Here is an 18,453-nt window from a genome sequence, read left to right as displayed (position 1 = left end):
GAGGGTTAGAGCACAGACAGAGGTGTAGCAAACACTTGGTGCATTCTGGCAGCATACATTGTCTCTACCCTGCAGCAAGCTTAGCGCCCTCACAACATCTGTGTAGAGCCCTGCCTTTAATGCATGTGTCAGAAGGGCAGGAAAACCCTTTTTCTGGACGGTGATAAAGACCTAGCCAGCCTCCTACTGCTCAACTCATCTTTTCTGCTTAGTAGATAGACCGACCAGCTGTTTTCTGTGGTACTAATAATGTGCTAATGTGCTTTTGCATGAATAACAGAGTTTGAGGTCAGGCTTACCTCTAAGTGAAATTTGGGAGATACTCTGATCTTGTCAGCTACGTATGAATGATCCAAAGCCTCCCAGTGCAGAGCCTTGCTTCTGTTATTTATATGCTAATTCTTATCGTTGACTTCAGTCCTAAGAGAATAACTGTAGTTGTCGTTCTGAAGATAAGCCTTATTTGAATATCCGGCTTCATCAGCCCACAGGTCCTGACTATATCCAAATGTTAAGTGTGAGTAGATTGAAGCCCCAAGATTATTTGTTCTCAGACTCTACCTGTCTGTCATTGCTTTCATGTTGGCTTCCCATTAGGTCCACGAGAGAAGTGTCCAGTCAGATTTCCTGCTCGTTATCCTGAAGGAAATTTTGCAGAAACGTTCTGACCTACACTTGATTCTGATGAGCGCCACTGTGGACAGCGACAAGTTCTCCACATACTTCACACACTGTCCTATTCTCAGAATTTCAGGAAGAAGTTACCCTGTTGAGGTAAATTTACTTTAGCTCTAGTGTGTGTGCATGTTCCTGTGTGTGTGTGTGTGTGTGTGTGTATGTATGTGTGTGTAGGCAGAAAACAGTCATATCAGTTTCCCAGAACATTGGCACTTTATTTTAATCCCAGAACTAGTTCTTAGGTAGGACCTGGTGCTTGCCTGAGGGTGAGAAGGATGGGGAAGTGTGATCCAGGTGCTGATGACATACCTCTGGAAGTGAGATTTCCACATAAAGTCATGTTTAGATTAAAGGTGGCACCTGCAGGAAGCTACTCTGCTTCCAACCAGTCTCCTCTTCTAACCTTTTTCTTTTAAAACCATACTAAAGTGTAGTTTCTGTAAGCCTTTAGCAAAATTAATTTTATAGTAATTAAGTTTCCCAATCCCAGCTATACTGACAGAAATAACTTCTCCTCACCCTAACGTAGCCTAGCGACATTGGCAAGCCAATGCTCTCTGAGCTCTGGTTTTGGCGTTTGCTGGAGTGACTGAGCCCATTATTTGCCTTATCTGCAGGTTTTTCATCTTGAAGACATAGTAGAAGAAACAGGCTTCGTACTGGAGAAAGACTCTGAGTATTGTCAGAAGTTTCTGGAGGAGGAGGAAGAAATTACCATCAATGTTACAAGTACAGCTGGGGGAGTCAAAAAGTATCAGGTAAGAAGTAGATACCCTGCAGCCCTGAGAGACACAGGAACTATCCAGAGCATGGCTGCCTAGTAACTATCCAGAGTACAGCCTGCCTCCGGCCTACAGTCCTGAAAGACACAGTAACTAACTATCCAGAGTACGGCCTGCCTCTGGGTTTACAGTCATGTGGCAAGCACTGTGAATCTCGTTAACAGTTGTGAGCATAAGCAAATTTTAAAGGCTATTTTTAATCTGGTTTCTTAGACTTTAGTCCTTAATTTGTGATATTTTAATTGTCACTCTATAGCAGTGACTCATGACTGAGAAATGCCTTCCTAGTGATTGATTTTCTGCTGTGACTCAGGAGATACTTAGCTCAGAATCTTTGCTTCTGGTTTCTTTAGAAGCCTGTGTCTTGGCAGGAGCCAAACTGTTTTTGCTAGGGTGATAGTGGCAATTTTGTAATTGCAAAATTACAACACAGAAGCCCCAACACTCTCTGTGGTGCTTGATTTGTGTTGTGTGTGGGAACACAAACTGCCAGAAACAAAAAATCGGTCTATCTTCAAATTAAATAGATAAGCAAAAATATAATCTACAGGTTTTCTCTAAAACCCCAAAGATAAAAATTAAAAACTGAAGAAAGGCTTAGAAGGGTATTTCAGACGAGTTGAAGAGAACTTGGTAGCCACGGTAGAGTGTAGCAAGAATGAACAGGGGTAAGTTAACTACTTTGACTAAAGCTGTCACAGACTCGTTCGCCTGAACGCTCTTTAACTGCTTCAGAAAGATGCACGTATGAGTGCAGTGTGCTTGTCTATGATTATTTCCATATGAACATGGAAAAATAAATATAGGCTTTTGCTGTTCATAAGTGAAAGTGTAGGAGAATGGTGAGACTCCACATGCTTCGTTCAGTTTCTACGATGAAGTGGGCGTAGCGGCTCAGGGCTGGGCAGTGAGGAATCCTTGAGTCTGTGAGCTCCCGGCTAGCTGAGGCGGCACTGCAAGCACCTGTTTCAAGCATAATTAATTGATTATACTTCCACTGTATTTTAGCAATAATGGCAACAATAAAAAGAACTTAAAGATAGCACCCTGTTGTTTCTCTTATAAAAATGCAGTTCGGTTTTGGTTTTCATGATTTTGAGGTGTTTGCAGTTGTGGGAATTGAACCCAGGACCTCTCACACATGCTAATTGCAAATGCTCTCCCACTGAGCCACAGCTACAGCCCAGAATACATTTTATTTTCTTCCGCTTTCTCTGGTTGGGTTTTCTTTTAGGAATACATCCCAGTTCAGAGTGGAGCAAGTACGGAATTAAATCCATTCTACCAGAAGTACAGTAACCGTACTCAGCATGCAATTCTCTATATGAACCCTCATAAAATCAACCTGGACCTCATTTTGGAACTTCTTGTATACTTAGGTATCTTTCTATTTGTTTTAATAAAATACTTTTATCAGCCAGAGGCATGGATTGTTTTACATGCTGTTTCCTGTCTTATTTTGAATGTTTTATCTTTTAAATTTTCAGACAAAAGTCCTCAGTTCAGAAATATTGAAGGAGCAGTACTGATCTTCTTACCTGGCCTTGCTCACATTCAACAGTTGTATGACCTCCTATCAAATGACAGAAGATTTTATTCTGAGCGGTAACTACAAATCTTCATTAAATTCTTTGTAATTTTAAAACTGGAGGGGATCAGAATCTTCAGGCTTTTCAACTTCAGTTAAAATTGTGGTATACGTAGCTGGCAGGGGAGATGCCATGATCACGAAGGTGGTTTTTCCAGGGCGAGGCTTATCCATTGCACTCCAGATGTGCCGACCCCTGCTTTCCCCAAATGCGGGGAAACTTGACCGGATAATTTGTGGTAGTGGGGGACTGTGTTCACGCTCTCCCCTTTTAAAAAACATTGTCTGTAGTAGGGCTGGCTGGATGGCCCAGAGGCAGGAGCACTGACTGTCCTCCAAAGGACTCAGGTTCAGGTGGCAGCACCGGCCTGACAGCTAACACCTGTCTGTAACTCCAGATCCAAGGGCCTGACACCCTCTTCTGCCCTCCACAGGAACTACATTACACACTGTGCACAGAGATACGCACAGGCAAAACACCTAAACACACTGGTTTTAAATCTCTACAATTGTTCATGGAGATTTTTGGTTTGTTCATTTTTATCTAGTGAAAATTTGTAGGTACAGTATCTACATTTGTTGTTTGTTTGTTTTTAATCTGAGCCGAGAATCCTGTGGTTAATTATAACTCCTGGACTCACTGAGTCTTCCAAAAGCCATTAAAGTTTTGCAACTTAGGAACCCCATGTATTTAAACAGACAATAATCTGTTCTATAATAGTTTATTATTCTTGTTGTGTTTATCATCTTATCAGAACTTTAAAAAAATAATTACCCTCATATTTCACATAATAAGCTTACCTAATCAAACAATCCAAAATTCAGAATCTGGAACACTTACAGTCCCAGGCATTTCAGAAGAGGGATCTGCAGCCTCTTACTTGTTCATGTTGAATTTCCCCTCCTCTGGCAGGTGGGGCCTTATTAGACTAGTCTGTGAAATTCTGTTTAAGTTTTTCATAATCAAATATTAAAAGTTGCTTTCTATATGCAAATAACTTCCGTTATTCCCTGCAGTGTCTTCTAAAGAGAGCCTCTTGCTGAGACCTTTGATTTTGACTTTCAGATATCAAGTCATAGCTCTGCATTCTGTTCTCTCGACTCAGGATCAGGCTGCAGCTTTCGTGCTCCCCCCGCCAGGGGTCAGGAAGGTAAACGGGGTCGCAAACGTGTGTGGTCTGAGACTATTTCACGAAATGAGTTGGTGCTGGATCCATGACCAACGTCAAGCGTCCTGCAGCTCAATATGAGCAAAGTGGACCTAATACTAAATGTCAGGCATTCGGGGCTGGAGGGATGGTCAGTGGCTAAGAGTGTATGACCACAGTGTGGTTCTCAGCACCCACACTGGCCGCTCACAACTACCTGTAACTCCAGTTTCAGGAGATCCTTCAAAGCCTTTAGCCTTCTTGGGCCTCTTCAACTCACGTCACATGTGCACAGGTATACACATATTAAAAAAAAAAAGTCTTTTAAAAATAAGTTTTTAGTTCAGACATCTTAATATTTACATTATGTGCTAATAAATAGACTAGACATTTGAGGAGAGTGGCAGTTGTAAAATGTGGTATGTGTATTGCTTTTTAAAAGGAAAAAAAATGGCCGGGTAGTGGTGGTGCACACCTTTAATCCCTGCACTCAGGAGACAGAGGCAGACAGATCTCTGTGAGTTCAAGTCCAGCATGGTCTATAGAACGAACTCCAGAACAGTATAAAGAGTATAAAAGGGGGAAAAAAGATTACTTTTTCCTAAGAAAGTATCTCTTGGCCTTTGAATTGCTCTGTTTGCCCTCAAACTAAGTCTACAATCTGTTCTAATCTTCTGGCTCCTTCTCGTTCTCCCGCGTGTTCTGTCTTTCCCTGTGTCTAGCTTGCTCTCTCTTCCTCTGTCTCTGTAATACTCTTCTGGTAAAGCTGCCTCCGCCTCCTCCCTCTGAGCTGTTCCACTCTCCCTCTCAGCCCTGCTGCCCTGCTCTACTGTGTCCTGTGCTGGACTCGCTTCCTCCTGCACTGTCTGCTCTCCCTTAAGTCGCTTCCCTCTCCTCTCTTCTCATGAGAGTTTGGCAGATCCTAGTCTGTCAACCCTTTTTCTGGTTTGTCAATTTGTCTAACACTCAGTTAGACATCACTTTCAAACGCGGGTGCTTCCTTCTACAAACTAACCTTGCCTTGTTTGGGATTAAAGATGTGTACTAAAGGTGAGTTTGTATTCTAGCCAGAGGGATTAAAGGTGTGCACTAAGGGCTGGGCCACACCCTAACCTGAAACAGGTTCAAATACCTGTGACTGAAGTCTGTAGCACAACACCAACACGCTACTGCTGTTGCAGACTCAAGGTTACTTCCCGGCAGCCAAGCCACAGCAGGTAGCTCAGAATCTGGAAGTCCAGCTCCAGAGGGAGCAGAATTGACCTGCTTAGGCACTGAAACTCGGGTGAACATCTTCAAATACAGACACACATGCATACACATAATTAAAAGTGAAATTAAATAATTTTTAAATCTAACAACCTCATTAAACTAAGCTGATAAAACTGTAAAGCAAATTAAAATTATGCAACAAAACAGTTGAAATTTGGGGACTAAAATCGAAAGTGTCTTTTTTTTCCATTCATTTATTTATTCATTTTAACATCCTGATCACAGTCCCCTCTTCCTCCTCCTCCCAGACCCACACTCTCACATACCTCTCTCCACCTCCTCTCTCCTCTCCTCAGAGAAGGGGAAACCTTGAAGGACACCAACCTGCCTTAGCACACCTGGTCACAGCAGGATTAAGTACATCTTCTCCCTCAGAGGCTAGACAAGGTAGCCCAGCTAGGGGAAAGGGATCCAAAGGCAGGCAACAGAGTCAGAGATAGACCCTGCTACAATTGTTAGGGAACCCACATGAAGACCAAGCTGCATGTGTGCTACAGATGTGCAGGGGCCTCGGTCCAGCCTGTGCTCACTCTTTGGTCGGTGGCTCAGTCTCTGTGAGCTGCCATGGCCCCAGGCTAGTTTACTCTGTTGGTCTTCTTATGTTGTCCTCCCCCCAGCTCCCCCATTCCTTCCCCTGACTCTTCTACAAGACTCCCCAAGCTCTGCCTGTTGTTTGCTGTGGCTCTCGGCATCTGTTTCCATCGGCTGCTGGATGAGCCTCAGATGACAGCTCTGCTGGGCTCCTGTCTGCAAGCACCATGAATAGTGTAGTGTTTATCCCTGCACGTCTCATCCACAGGACAAGTTGTAGGTCATAGGTTCTGTGCGTGGGTTGGTGTCCCCTCCCTCCACTGGAGCCCTGTCGGGCCACAGGAGGTGGGGAAGTGGCTTTCTTAAGTCCACCACTCTACTGGTGTCTTAAAATTCACCTTTCAACTCATCAATTCTGTCTAAAGAAATTTTCAGAATACAGTGTCCAGAGCTGACAAAATACTTTGTATTCTTGTTGATTTGCAGATTGTTTTAGCAACAAACATTGCAGAGACTGGGATCACTATTCCTGATGTTGTGTTTGTCATTGACACGGGAAGAACAAAAGAAAATAAGTAAGTTTAACTTTCTCACAGTGGAAATTTGTATCATTGAATTTTATTGGAGAAATTACAGAATCCTGTTAAAGAAATCCAGATCCTAAAGGTCAGAATTCTGCCCAAAGCAAATAGGCTTAGCAAAAGTGTAGATGAATTTAAAATATCTGAGAGTAAATTTCAGAATTTCAGAATTTCATACCTTGGATTTTACCAACAATAATGTCAGTATACCAACACTTGAAAGTGTTGTTTGGGCAGAATTTTACAATGTAAGTGAAATTTTTTGCTTATTAAATAAGTTGATTTTTTTTTTAAAGATTTATTTATTTTATTTATATGAGTACATTGTAGCTGTCTTCAGACACACCAGAAGAGGGCATCAGATCCTACTATAGATGGTTGTGAGCCACCATGTGGTTTCTGGGAATTGAACTCAGGACCTCTGGAAGAGCAGTCAGTGCTCTTAACTGCTGAGCCATCTCTCCAGCCCTAAATAAATTGTTTAACACAAGCATTATGTATGGAATTATGATAGAATGGACTTTGGAGAACTGAACTTAAATCTCTGATCTGGGGGAAAAAAAAAACCCTCCCAATCATTTGGTCCTTGTGTACTAATAAAGAAAATTAAGTTTCATAATTGTAAATGCCTTATATAGTAACCAGAACATAGCAGATGCCTTAACCAAAGCTTCCATAAAATGTCTCTACTCTGTCTTAGGGTTGTTATTTTTTTATAATTCTTTCTTTCTTTCTTTCTTTCTTTCTTTCTTTCTTTCTTTCTTTCTTTCTTTCTTTATTGAAAAGGGAAGTAAAGGGAAGTAAAAACACTTTATGATAAAATTAAAGATTTACATGGAAAATATTTCAGATAAACACGTTAAAATTGACAATTTTCATGGAAAATTAAGGAGTAAAGTGGTGTGTTATGTAAACAGTAGATGGCACCTTTAGCTAATTGTAGTCTGTATACAGTCCCCAATATCAGAAAACCACAGCAATGTATTAGAAAATCAGCTCTAGGGGCTGGAGAGATGGCTCAGCGGTTAAGAGCACCAGCTGCTCTTCTGAAGGTCCTGAGTTCAGATCCCAGCAACCACATGGTGGCTCATAACCATCCGTAAGACACCTACAGTGTACTTACATATAATAAACAAATAAGAAAGAAAGAAAGAAAGAAAGAAAGAAAGAAAGAAAGAAAGAAAGAAAGAAAGAAAGAAAGAAAGAAAGAAAGAAAATCAACTCTAAAAGAAGTGGCTGATCTTTAGAGGAAACATTTTCTAGCTGTAGATGTATCCTGTGAGCGGTGCTTTGAACTGTGATGTTGGCAAGTAGTGCTTCTCAATCTGCACACCTTGTTTGATTAGTAGGTATTAACTAAAACAAAAAGGTGCTTCAATCAGATTAGTTTGAGAAAAGATGAGTTAAGCAATCATTTTCTTTTGTAGCAAATGGTTTTCATTTACCAGTATGAATAGGCACTTTACAAAATCATTTAATCAGAAATGTTTGTCAGCCACAAGCGTTAATCACAACCTTAATCCCTGCTCTCAGGAGGAAAAGGCAGGTGGATTTCTATGAGTTCAAGGCCAGCTTCATCTACATAGTGAGTTCCTGGACAGGCAGGACTACATAGAGAGAGACCCTGTCTTGAACTCCCTGACCCAACCCCCCCCACCCCCAAAAAAAGAGATGTTTGTTCACAATGGTAGTACGTTCAGTGTTTCCAACTTTTCTGGGTTTTCTGGAAAACAGTTGTTCACATATTGTCTCCTGAAACATGTCTTTAGGTACCATGAAAGCAGCCAGATGAGCTCTCTGGTGGAGACCTTCGTCAGTAAGGCTAGCGCCCTGCAGCGCCAGGGCAGAGCTGGGAGGGTCCGGGATGGCTTCTGCTTTCGGCTCTACACAAGAGAAAGGTAGGCACAGTGCTGACACTCACAGCACGCACACACGCACGCACTCACTCACAGCACGCACGCACGCAGGACACGAGTGCTACTACTCATGATTTATTACTCTTTTCAGATTTGAAGGTTTTCTGGACTATTCTGTCCCTGAAATCCTTCGTGTTCCTCTGGAGGAGCTGTGTCTTCACATTATGGTAATCCCAAAGGACCACACATGAGGCGGGGTGGTGGTGGTGGGTGGTGATGGTGGGTGGGTGGGTGGGTGGGTGGTGGTGGTGGTGATGATGGTGGGTGGGTGGGTGGGTGGGTGGTGGTGGTGGTGGTGGTGGTATTTTCTCACTGTTAGGAAAATTCTGACAACCTGAGTGTTTTTAACCTCTGTTTTTAAGTACTGTATGCTTATTGTCTGCACTGTGGTTTGGTCTTGATGTAGCTCCTATGTAGTAGAGATGGGTGTTAGAAACAGCCATATACCCGGGTCAGCCGTCTCATTGGGCAGCCCTGCCTGCTGAGGGACTGGGGCATCATCTCCACATTTCTGACTGTCCTAACTGAGCAGGGGCTCTATGCTAGTGTGTAGAATAAGAGATGCAGCTGAGCATCCCCCACAGCCCCCCACATCCAACACAGCTCCCCAAAACAAAGGCTCCCCCCAGCCCAATGTCAGCCTGTTGACAGAGAGCGTCACCTGGGCCAACGGCTTCCTGGACTGCAAGTTACTCTTGATTCTTAGATTTTTAACAATAAAACTCAGTACTGAAGAAACTTATCCACAGAGACTCCACCATGACATGCACCTCGTAGGGTGGCTTTATACATTTGCCTCTTTGCCCAAGTTTCTGTTAAAGTCCTACTTCAGTCCCAGGGTAGCATCCTCTGATTCCTTCCGGTCTCCCTCACACTGCAGAAATGTGACCTGGGCTCTCCTGAAGACTTCCTCTCCAAAGCCTTAGATCCTCCTCAGCTTCAAGTAATCAGCAATGCAATGAATTTACTCCGAAAAATTGGGGCCTGTGAACCAACGGCACCCAAACTGACCCCGCTGGGCCAGCACCTTGCCGCACTGCCTGTCAACGTCAAAATCGGCAAGATGCTTGTGTTTGGAGCCATATTTGGCTGTCTCGAGCCAGTGGTAAGTAAGACTCTGACTTCACTTCAGGTGCGGTTTGGGAAATTATTAACGGATGGAAACAAGTTTAAACTTTAATTTCTTAACAAAACACAGTGTCTGTGCTATCATTAAAACATAGGTGACCCAAATGTCCGTTGAGAATTTTCAAATATATTTAACTTTTTATAGTAATATACTTAAAAACCTATTTCTCTATTTACATATAGAGAAAAACAGTTATATGAATTTGGCTTGCCTAGGTTGTTACTATCAAGTAGCTCAGCTGAAACATGCATTTAGTTAAATATGTAATATTTATGGGAAGTTGTTGACACAACATGCTTTAGAATAGGATGAAAACTTCCTTTATCCGAATTCTCTTTCAGTAATTCTCAGAGTGTGTGTTCTCAGTTTACTTCAGACAGAAGCTGTGTGCCTCTCAGTCTCTGGGCACGTGGCCTTCCAGTGCCTTTACAGCGTTATTAAGTGCTGGTTTTGAGCACAGATCAAGGCTGTTCACAGAAAATGGGATCCACACTTCTCTAGTATGAGAAGTAATGTGGGGCTGGGGTGGCTCAGCAGAGGGTTTGCCTGGGGTTCCCGGGGCGGGTTGGGGAGCAGTGTTTCAGGGCAGCAGTAACAAAGCAGGGGTTAGGGGCTAGGGGTTTAGGGGGATCAGGATGATTTCCAGAACTTGGTAAGTTCAGAAAGTACCATTCGTAGTGTAGTTTGTCTGAAACCTTGCAACAAGTAGATGGTTGTGTAGTCTCCTTATTAGTCAGTGCATTTTGAAAGTGATGCGAGGATTGCCCCCAGGCCTCAGGCGTGCTGGCTAAGTACGGAGCCTCCCACTGAGCCTCCACACCAACCGAAACTCTGCTGCTGCTGCTGCTGCTGTTGCGTTGCTGTTGTTTAATTTGTAGTGAGCACTAATTTATCTTACACATTATAGCAACTGAGAACCCCAACACCCAGGCACTGCACAATCAGTGTTTGGTGACAGACCCCCTTCTCAACTATGGTGGCTTTTAGCTGTGTCCTTAGAAATGTGAAAGGGCACAAATTAATATTTGGAAGGCACTGTAGCTGATGAGAGTTAACAATCCAGAAATCTAAAGTACTGTGCTATAATTTTGAGATTGGCTATATAACTAAATAGCAGACTATAATTACCTGGACGTTTTCAGTTTTTTTTTCCCTGACTCTGATACTATACTTTCTTAAATCACAGAGATGTTCTAAAAGTAAACAAGGTTTTTTGAATTCCATGAAAGGAACTGAGCTAAAAGTTACGAAGTTGTAAGTTAGCAATGTTAAATGCATTGAAAATAGGAAATAGGTAACTTGATTGTAATTGTTTTATTGTTTATTTTTTAAACAACTTTGGGTATATACTTCTTTAGTGATAAATGATATTTATGGGCAGGCAACCCTGGCAGCCGTGATGACAGAGAAGTCTCCTTTCATCACACCAATTGGCCGAAAGGATGAAGCAGACCTTGCAAAGTCATCTTTGGCTGTGGCCGATTCAGACCACCTCACGATCTACAATGCATATCTAGGGTAAAGAAGTAACCCGGTTGCTATCGATAAGTCGGTGACTGGAGAAAGCTGACTTTTAAAAAAAAAAAATGTATCTTTGTCATTCAAACTGTGCTCTAACATTTATATATATTCATAGTGTTTTTAATTTGTCAGGACATGATTTTATCAGATTCATTTAACAACATACTTGTTATTATAGATGTACAGTTCTCAAATCTGAAGCAATTCAACAATTTGTTATACTTAAAAATACTTCAATTGGAAATTATATAAATGTAGCAGCTACAGTAAACGAGGCCCCTTCTTAACAGCTTATAATTGTATTAAGCCTTCCTTGGGTTACTCCCCCTGAGGAGGCGGCTGGAAAGGAGCCGTGGTGACCTTTATCCTCTGGCGCGTTCATCCAGGTGGAAGAAAGCGCGGCAGGAAGGAGGCTTCCGCTCTGAGATCTCATATTGCCAGAGGAACTTCCTCAACAGAACGTCGCTGCTGACACTAGAGGTGATTCTTTTTGGCTTTTCAAGACAGGGTTTCTCTGTGTAGCCCTGGCTGTCCTGGAACTCACTCTGTAGACCAGGCTGGCCTCGAACTCAGAACTCCGCCTGCCTCTGCCTCCCAGAGTGCTGGGATTACAGGCGTGCGCCACCACTGCCCAGCCTAGTTTTTTTAATAAATAACTCAAAGGGCATTATCTAGGGTTCTTTCCAACTCTGGTACTCGATTATTATGTTGCTTAATTATGCAGGATGTCAGGAATAGCAGAAAGTACATGGAATGCGGCCAGGAACTCCAGTTCACCCATCTCCCCGCATCCATGAGCCACGTGTGATCAGCAGTGCTCTGTGCTTGGTCCCCTTTCTTTACCATGTGCCCTGCTGACTGTATTTTAAATAAATGCAGAGATTAGATAATTACAGATCTCTAAAGTATAGGACCCTTTTTTTTGACACCATATCACGCCATTAAAACAAACAGACCATAATATCATCAAATTATAGCTCTTAAATATCCCTAGTCATTTAATAATTTTGTTTTCATACCGAATTTGAATCATGATCCACACAAGATTTACTCATTACAAGTGATTGCTCCATTAAGTTTCTTAATCTATAATCAACTTTTTTTTCCCTATTTGTGATTTTTTTTTTTTTAAGAAATCAGTTTAATTGTTCAGTAGGGTTTCTTGAATTCTGGACATAGCCACTTCTGAGCCATCTGAGGACATCCCAGTTCGTTGGCCCAGAGGTGGCTATCTCTTTGATCAGCCCTTTCTCCGTTGTCGCCCTTTAATTGTCCCCACCTCCAGATGACCTCCCACCAGCTTCTTTCCCCAGCCATCTCCACAGCCCTGAGCTAGGGATCTAGGCCAGTTCGGTGCTCAGGGCAGCTGTTTGGTCTCTCCTCCTCTGGAATAGTCTGAGCTGCAGACCAAACCTGAAGGCTATCCAGTGTAAGCGCCACCTGCGGTCCTCTGTCCTCAGGCCTTCCTGGGGCTTCCGCTGATTTGTACTCTTGGGAAAGGTGCAAAGCGTTTTAAGCTGCGGCTTCACTGAGTGATGAAGTTAGTGGGCTTTTTGTCAGAAGGTGCGTGTCATGGCTATCAGATTTCCTTGTAATGTTTCCTAATGTATCTCCACTGACTAAAGAATGACTAAAAACAAATCAAAATCAAAATGTAAAGAAGGGCAGTGGCGAAGTCAGTGTGGAGTGTGAAATACGTTCAGGCCAGTGTTCACAGCTCTCAGAGACGCGTATATTTTATGACATCACCGTCCTAGGATGCTGAACACAGCTGACCAATCCTTCACCCAGATCTTTTCTCTACTCAAGCTTTTTCCTGTACTCATCTAAATGGTACTTTGCATCCCATCTATTTTTATAGGAGACAGCACCATACGTCTCAAAGTTGTTTGGTAATTTCTCTAATCGATTACGTCTCATTTTAACATACAATCTAGGACGTGAAGCAGGAATTGATGAAGCTGGTGAAAGCAGCGGGATTTTCATCTTCGACCAGCTGGGAAGGACGGACAGGCCCGCAGGCGCTGTCTTTTCAGGACATCGCCCTTCTTAAAGCCGTGCTCACTGCTGGGCTGTACGACAGCGTGGGGAAGATCATGTGTACCAAGTCAGTGGATGTGACCGAAAAGCTGGCCTGCATGGTGGAGACGGCCCAAGGCAAAGCACAAGTGCACCCGTCCTCAGTAAACCGCGATCTACAAACCCACGGGTGGCTCCTGTTCCAGGAGAAGGTGAACCGCCCGCTCATCCTCAAGTCCCTGCTTGCGGCCGTAGCCGCCTTCCCGGGGTCGCGGGGGCATTCTCTGTTTCTCAAGTACAGCTGTTACTTCTGCTCACATTTGAAATCTGTCGCACTTGCTCAAGCAGAACACAAACAATTTCAATTTCTCTCCTACTAAATAAAAGAAAGATAGTAAGGTTTCTCTGTGGCTATGCCCTTCCGCTTGGAACTCAGACAGTTACAGCAGGGGGGCTTCCGTTAATAACCTGTCTGTTGCAAGAGTATGTCACTAAAGTGGTTGTCAGAAGGAAGAAGAAGGTGTGTGTTCCATTTCTAAATAAGGGGCATGTTGGGTAGAGTAATGTGGTTATGTAAATGTATATATTTTCTATTAAATTTGTTAAGAAAATACATAAGAAATAGCTAATGAGCTTTTTGTATTGTCAGACTATGAGGTTGTTTGCCCCCACTTTGTCTTTTGTAGGTGAGGTATGCCAGAGTCTATCTGAGAGAAACGACCCTCATAACCCCCTTTCCAGTGTTGCTTTTTGGAGGTGACATTGAAGTCCAGCACCGAGAGCGGCTTCTGTCTGTGGACGGTTGGATCTATTTTCAGGTAAACAGTCCAAATGATTTTAAAAAACATTCAAATCCCAGTATCATTGAGGAAGACTTTAAAGTTTTAACTAAAGTTCACATAATCTTTTCCTGTGTGGTTTACCATAGAAAACTTCATATTAAGTATATGGTTTTTTTTATAATTTGAAAATCATGTTACTATCACAGAACATATTTATTAATAATCATTATAATTGCCGTGTACCAGGCATTTTGACAGCAGTGTTCTCTGGAATATCCCAGATAGCTTCATTGTGACACTGTAGGGGGAGGGTGGGGGGGAGGGGGCGCGGGATCAGCCCTTCCTTCTGGAGGAGGCAGGCCTGGGGTTGGTTAGTAGTTTTTCCACAGATGCATGCTTTCTCGCCGCATTCAATCAGCCCTTCCATAAAAACCAAACAGATTCATAGTTTTTAAGACATGAAAGACTCTTCTCTGGACCAGGTAAGCCAGACTATGCTTATTTGCAGAAGTAAGCTTTTTATTCTCCTCTGTAGCCCTGCCAACATCGACAGCTGCAAAGCAGTTCTCATACATACTGGTTATGATAGCTGTGTGTCTAGAACCACAGAAGTGAATTGTGTATTTTTAAAAAAATGTATTTGGTTCATGCAAGTAAGTTGGAGTGGTAGAGATGGTCTCATAATTGGGTTGTAGTGATAATTGGTAAAAACTCTACAAATTTACCAAAAATCATTGAAATTGAGCACTTAAAATGAATGCATTTTGGGGACTTATACATTATCCCTCAATAAAATGTTAAAAAATGTTTCCTCCCAGCAAGTGTGGTAGCTCACACTTTTAATCCCAGCACCCAAGAGGCAGAGAGGCAGAGGCAGAAATAGCTCTACATTCAAGGCCAGCCTGGTCTACATAGTGAACTCCTGGCCAGCCAGGGCTACATAGTGAGACCCTGTTTCAAACTACTCTCCACCCCCCACCCCGCCCCCGGCCTACCCCCCAACATTTCCTCAGAACTTTTTAGTCTTGACTCAGTGTCACGTACAAAGAGAAACAAAGAATGATTGAAATAAGTTGTTTATTGTGGTAAGAGATAGCAGATTTCCTGGGAATCAAGAGTCTGTAGCTGAGCTCCTGTGGTTAACAGGTCATTTTCTCTCACGTGCCCTGTCGCATTTTATGGTAACAATACTGGTGTCATAAGTGGATTAAACTGTAAGGTACACATGTTTAGACTGCTTTATGTAAACATGCAAATGCCCTGACCAACTCTGTCCGATGTGTCCTCTCAACAGGCCCCAGTAAAGATAGCTGTCATTTTTAAGCAGCTGAGAGTTCTCATTGATTCTGTTTTAAGAAAAAAACTTGAAAATCCAAAGATGTCCCTTGAAAGTAAGTGTTTTATTGTGTTTTGGGTTAAAAAAAAAGAGGCATATATTTGTACATTAGAATACACTTAGAAGATCACATACTTGTATATGGATGGATGGAGAATAATAAGTATATAAGGTATTAGTGTGTTGTATTCTTATTTTATGTGCATTGGTATTTTATCTGAATGTATGACTCTATGAGGCTGTCAGATCCCTGGAACAGGAGTTACTGACAGTTGTGAGCCACCGTGTGGTTGCTGGGAATTGAACCCGGCTCTTTTGGAAGAGCAGTCAGTGCTCTTAACCGCGGAGCCAACTCTTCAGCCCATATTAGTGTGTTTAAAAATAAAAAGTAAAAATTAAAATCTGAGAGACTGAGTCTAGAAATTGTGATTTTAACATTGGAATGCCCTGTGGCACACTGAAACCATACTTTTAATGTAATTATCAATAAAATCTTATTTTTGACAAAATCTATTTATATTTGTGCCTTGACATTTTGCCTGCATGTGTATCTTTCTGAAGGAGTCAGAATTCCTGGAGCTAGAGTTACAGACAGTGGTGAGTTGACATGCGGTTGCTGGGAATTGAACCCAGGTCCTCTGGAAGAACAGCCAGTGCTCTTAACCACTGAGCCATCTCTCCAGACCCCTGGTCTTCTTAACTTTATTTCTAAACTGTCCACTTCACAGAAAAAATGAAAGCAGCATACGTTTTGCTACTCACTGGCTTATCATGGCTGTTTTCTCTTCCATACGTTTCGCACAAATGCACAACTAGTAGCTGGTATAGAAAGTGCTTTAGCCTCCTACAGAAACCTGAAATAAACACATGGTTTGTCAGGAGCATTGTCCAGCTCCTCCCTAAGCGAGCACATCACCAGTCCACAGATGTGGGAATAGCACAGTGCTCAACAATGCCTGTTCTAGGCACACTAATTTCTCCAAAGAGACTTGTGTTGATTTTGTCTGTTGCTATTTCTCCTTTCCTACTGTTGGCCTTTTTAAATGCATAACTATTGTAATAAATGCCTAAGATGTCCGAGCCTTAGGATTTAGTTGGGCGCATCCTCAGACTTTGATTTAACATGTTCCTTGAAAGCTGTAGTTTCTGTAAGCCAGTGGTTTGGAGACAAATTTTAGAACTAGTGCTTTCTAGTTGGTGCTATAGTCATTCCATGCAGTTGCTTCGTAAGCACTGAAGTGTGGCTTTCCTGCTTTAATAATATTAAGAATTATCTGGGGATTGGGAGATGGCTCAGTGGTTAAGAGCACTGGCTGCTCTTCCAGAGGACCTGGGTTCAATTCCCAGCATGAAAATGGCAGCTCACCACTGTCTGTTAACTCCAGTTCCAGGGCAGCTGGCACACTCACATAGACATACATGCTGGCAAACACAATGCACATAAAACAAAAATAAGTAGGTCATTTTAAAAATATATTTTTTAAAAAGAATTATCTGTGCATTTGATGCTTATTTTGACTTGGGAAGGAGGGCTTTAGTATGAAGACAGATTGTGATAGCCAGTCACACAGAAGTGTCTAAAGTTACCCCTGTTTCTAGTTTTCTCTACTTCAAATTCAACTAACTTTAGATAAGCACAGTTCCCCTGCCAAGAGCCTCCTCCCCTCCCACCTCTCCTTAATCCTTCCTTCCTTCAATGCTGCTCTTCTGAGAAGGTGGCCGTGAGAGTCACAGGAAGTCACGGTTGCAGAGCTGTTTAGACAGGAGTAGCTGTTAATAAGCCCACCCTAGCATGTAACCTCACCTCTCTATTTATTCATTCAGCTGGTGTTTGATCCTCTTGTATAGATAACCTTGTCACTTCCCCTTGACACCTCTCTGAGAGCGCTTCCCTTTTAGAATGTTTGTTTCCTTGGGCCAAGCCTGGAATAAAATCATTGCCACCTTTGCCCATTTGGTGAAAATCCTGTCACACTGCAAAACAGGAAAAAGCAACTAAAGCCTCCAGTGTAGTCAGCTCAGTGGAAACAAATGAGGAACTTCTTGGAGGAATTTCTAAAGAGCTGGTTATAGAAATAATAGGCTAGGCTTCAGAGTGTACGTCTATAATCCTAGCACTTGGGAAGCTGAGGCAGGGGGATCATGAGTTCCAGCCCAGTATGGACTACATAACAAAACCTGGGTAAAAAAGAAAAAAAAAATAGAAAAAAAAAAAAAAACAAACAAAACATTTATATCTCATTATTTTGGGCCTTTGCCTATAAATACTCAATTGTGAACTTCTTTTTACAAAGCATTAACTTTTTGAAGGAGGCATAAGATAACCGTAATCATTAGCATAACTCTTACAGGGCAACACATTTGACTTTTCTGGACATCTTGGGTATCATAGTGTACATTACTGGTGTTGGTTTGCATTCTAATTTAAGAAAGGCTTGTGATGAAATATACCTCTTGTTTGTACATATGTGTATTAGAAAATTAGCTAGTGTTACAGTGCTTATAGGCATTTTGATATATTTATTTTTCATTCCCTCAGATGACAAGATTCTACAGATCATTACAGAATTGATAAAAACAGAGAATAATTGATACTGGAACCCATGGCTATCTGCTTCTAAAGTTACAACAAAGATATAGTCCTGAGATATGTGAAGCTCGGCTATCACATTAAGTATTCCATTACCTGACATGTCGGTACTAGCCGTTAACCTGAGGATGGCCGGGAGGGAGACAGCACATTCTTCCAACATGGACTTTTCTAGCTCCTTTATAATGATGATGATGCTCTATGTTCTTGCCATGACATTTACAATAAATTCTTTGATAATCATATTTTTGTCACATCTTTGTGTCACTGGCCAAGACCAGTATGTGCTGCCTGAAACTCAGTGCTTTTTGATTCCTGTGTATCCTGTGTATTGTCTCATCCAGTAACGAGCCTTCATATGTAGAGAGTAAATTTAGAATTTTCTCCTATTTCTCAGTTAGGGTTTCTGTCACTATGAAAAAAACAACAAAAGCAGCTTGTTGTTTATTCAGCTTACACGTCCACGGGACACTCCGTCACAGAGGGAAGTAGTGGCAGGCAGGAGCTGATGCAGAGGCCATGGAGGGGTGCTGCTTACTGGCCTGTTCCTCGTGGCTTACTTAGTCTGCTTTCTTACAGC

At 42.2% G+C, this 18,453-nt stretch overlaps 1 protein-coding gene and 1 non-coding gene across 2 annotated transcripts in view; both read left to right on the top strand.

Annotated features, from left to right (window-relative positions):
* Positions 1 to 18,116, top strand: part of Dhx29 (DExH-box helicase 29) — a 43,665-nt gene extending 25,549 nt beyond the window's left edge. Inside the window, exons 13-27 of the mRNA XM_052159659.1 lie at positions 598 to 774; positions 1,296 to 1,436; positions 2,695 to 2,839; positions 2,948 to 3,065; positions 4,115 to 4,199; positions 6,486 to 6,574; positions 8,350 to 8,478; positions 8,588 to 8,663; positions 9,377 to 9,601; positions 11,007 to 11,143; positions 11,533 to 11,626; positions 13,084 to 13,377; positions 13,852 to 13,983; positions 15,242 to 15,338; positions 17,823 to 18,116. Of these exons, the coding sequence (XP_052015619.1) occupies positions 598 to 774; positions 1,296 to 1,436; positions 2,695 to 2,839; positions 2,948 to 3,065; positions 4,115 to 4,199; positions 6,486 to 6,574; positions 8,350 to 8,478; positions 8,588 to 8,663; positions 9,377 to 9,601; positions 11,007 to 11,143; positions 11,533 to 11,626; positions 13,084 to 13,377; positions 13,852 to 13,983; positions 15,242 to 15,338; positions 17,823 to 17,875 (1,992 nt within the window). The 3' untranslated portion in view covers positions 17,876 to 18,116. The remainder of the gene's footprint in view (positions 1 to 597; positions 775 to 1,295; positions 1,437 to 2,694; positions 2,840 to 2,947; positions 3,066 to 4,114; positions 4,200 to 6,485; positions 6,575 to 8,349; positions 8,479 to 8,587; positions 8,664 to 9,376; positions 9,602 to 11,006; positions 11,144 to 11,532; positions 11,627 to 13,083; positions 13,378 to 13,851; positions 13,984 to 15,241; positions 15,339 to 17,822) is intronic.
* LOC127667159 (U1 spliceosomal RNA) lies at positions 3,157 to 3,319 on the top strand. Its single transcript, XR_007973810.1, has one exon. It is a non-coding gene; the product is annotated as a U1 spliceosomal RNA (small nuclear RNA).
* Positions 18,117 to 18,453: the final 337 nt, after the last annotated feature.

The sequence above is a fragment of the Apodemus sylvaticus genome, chromosome 16, assembly GCF_947179515.1.
Source record: "Apodemus sylvaticus chromosome 16, mApoSyl1.1, whole genome shotgun sequence".
NCBI lineage: Eukaryota > Metazoa > Chordata > Mammalia > Rodentia > Muridae > Apodemus > Apodemus sylvaticus.
The sequence above is the reverse complement of the archived record's forward strand: the minus strand, read 5'-3'. Positions and strand labels throughout refer to the sequence as shown.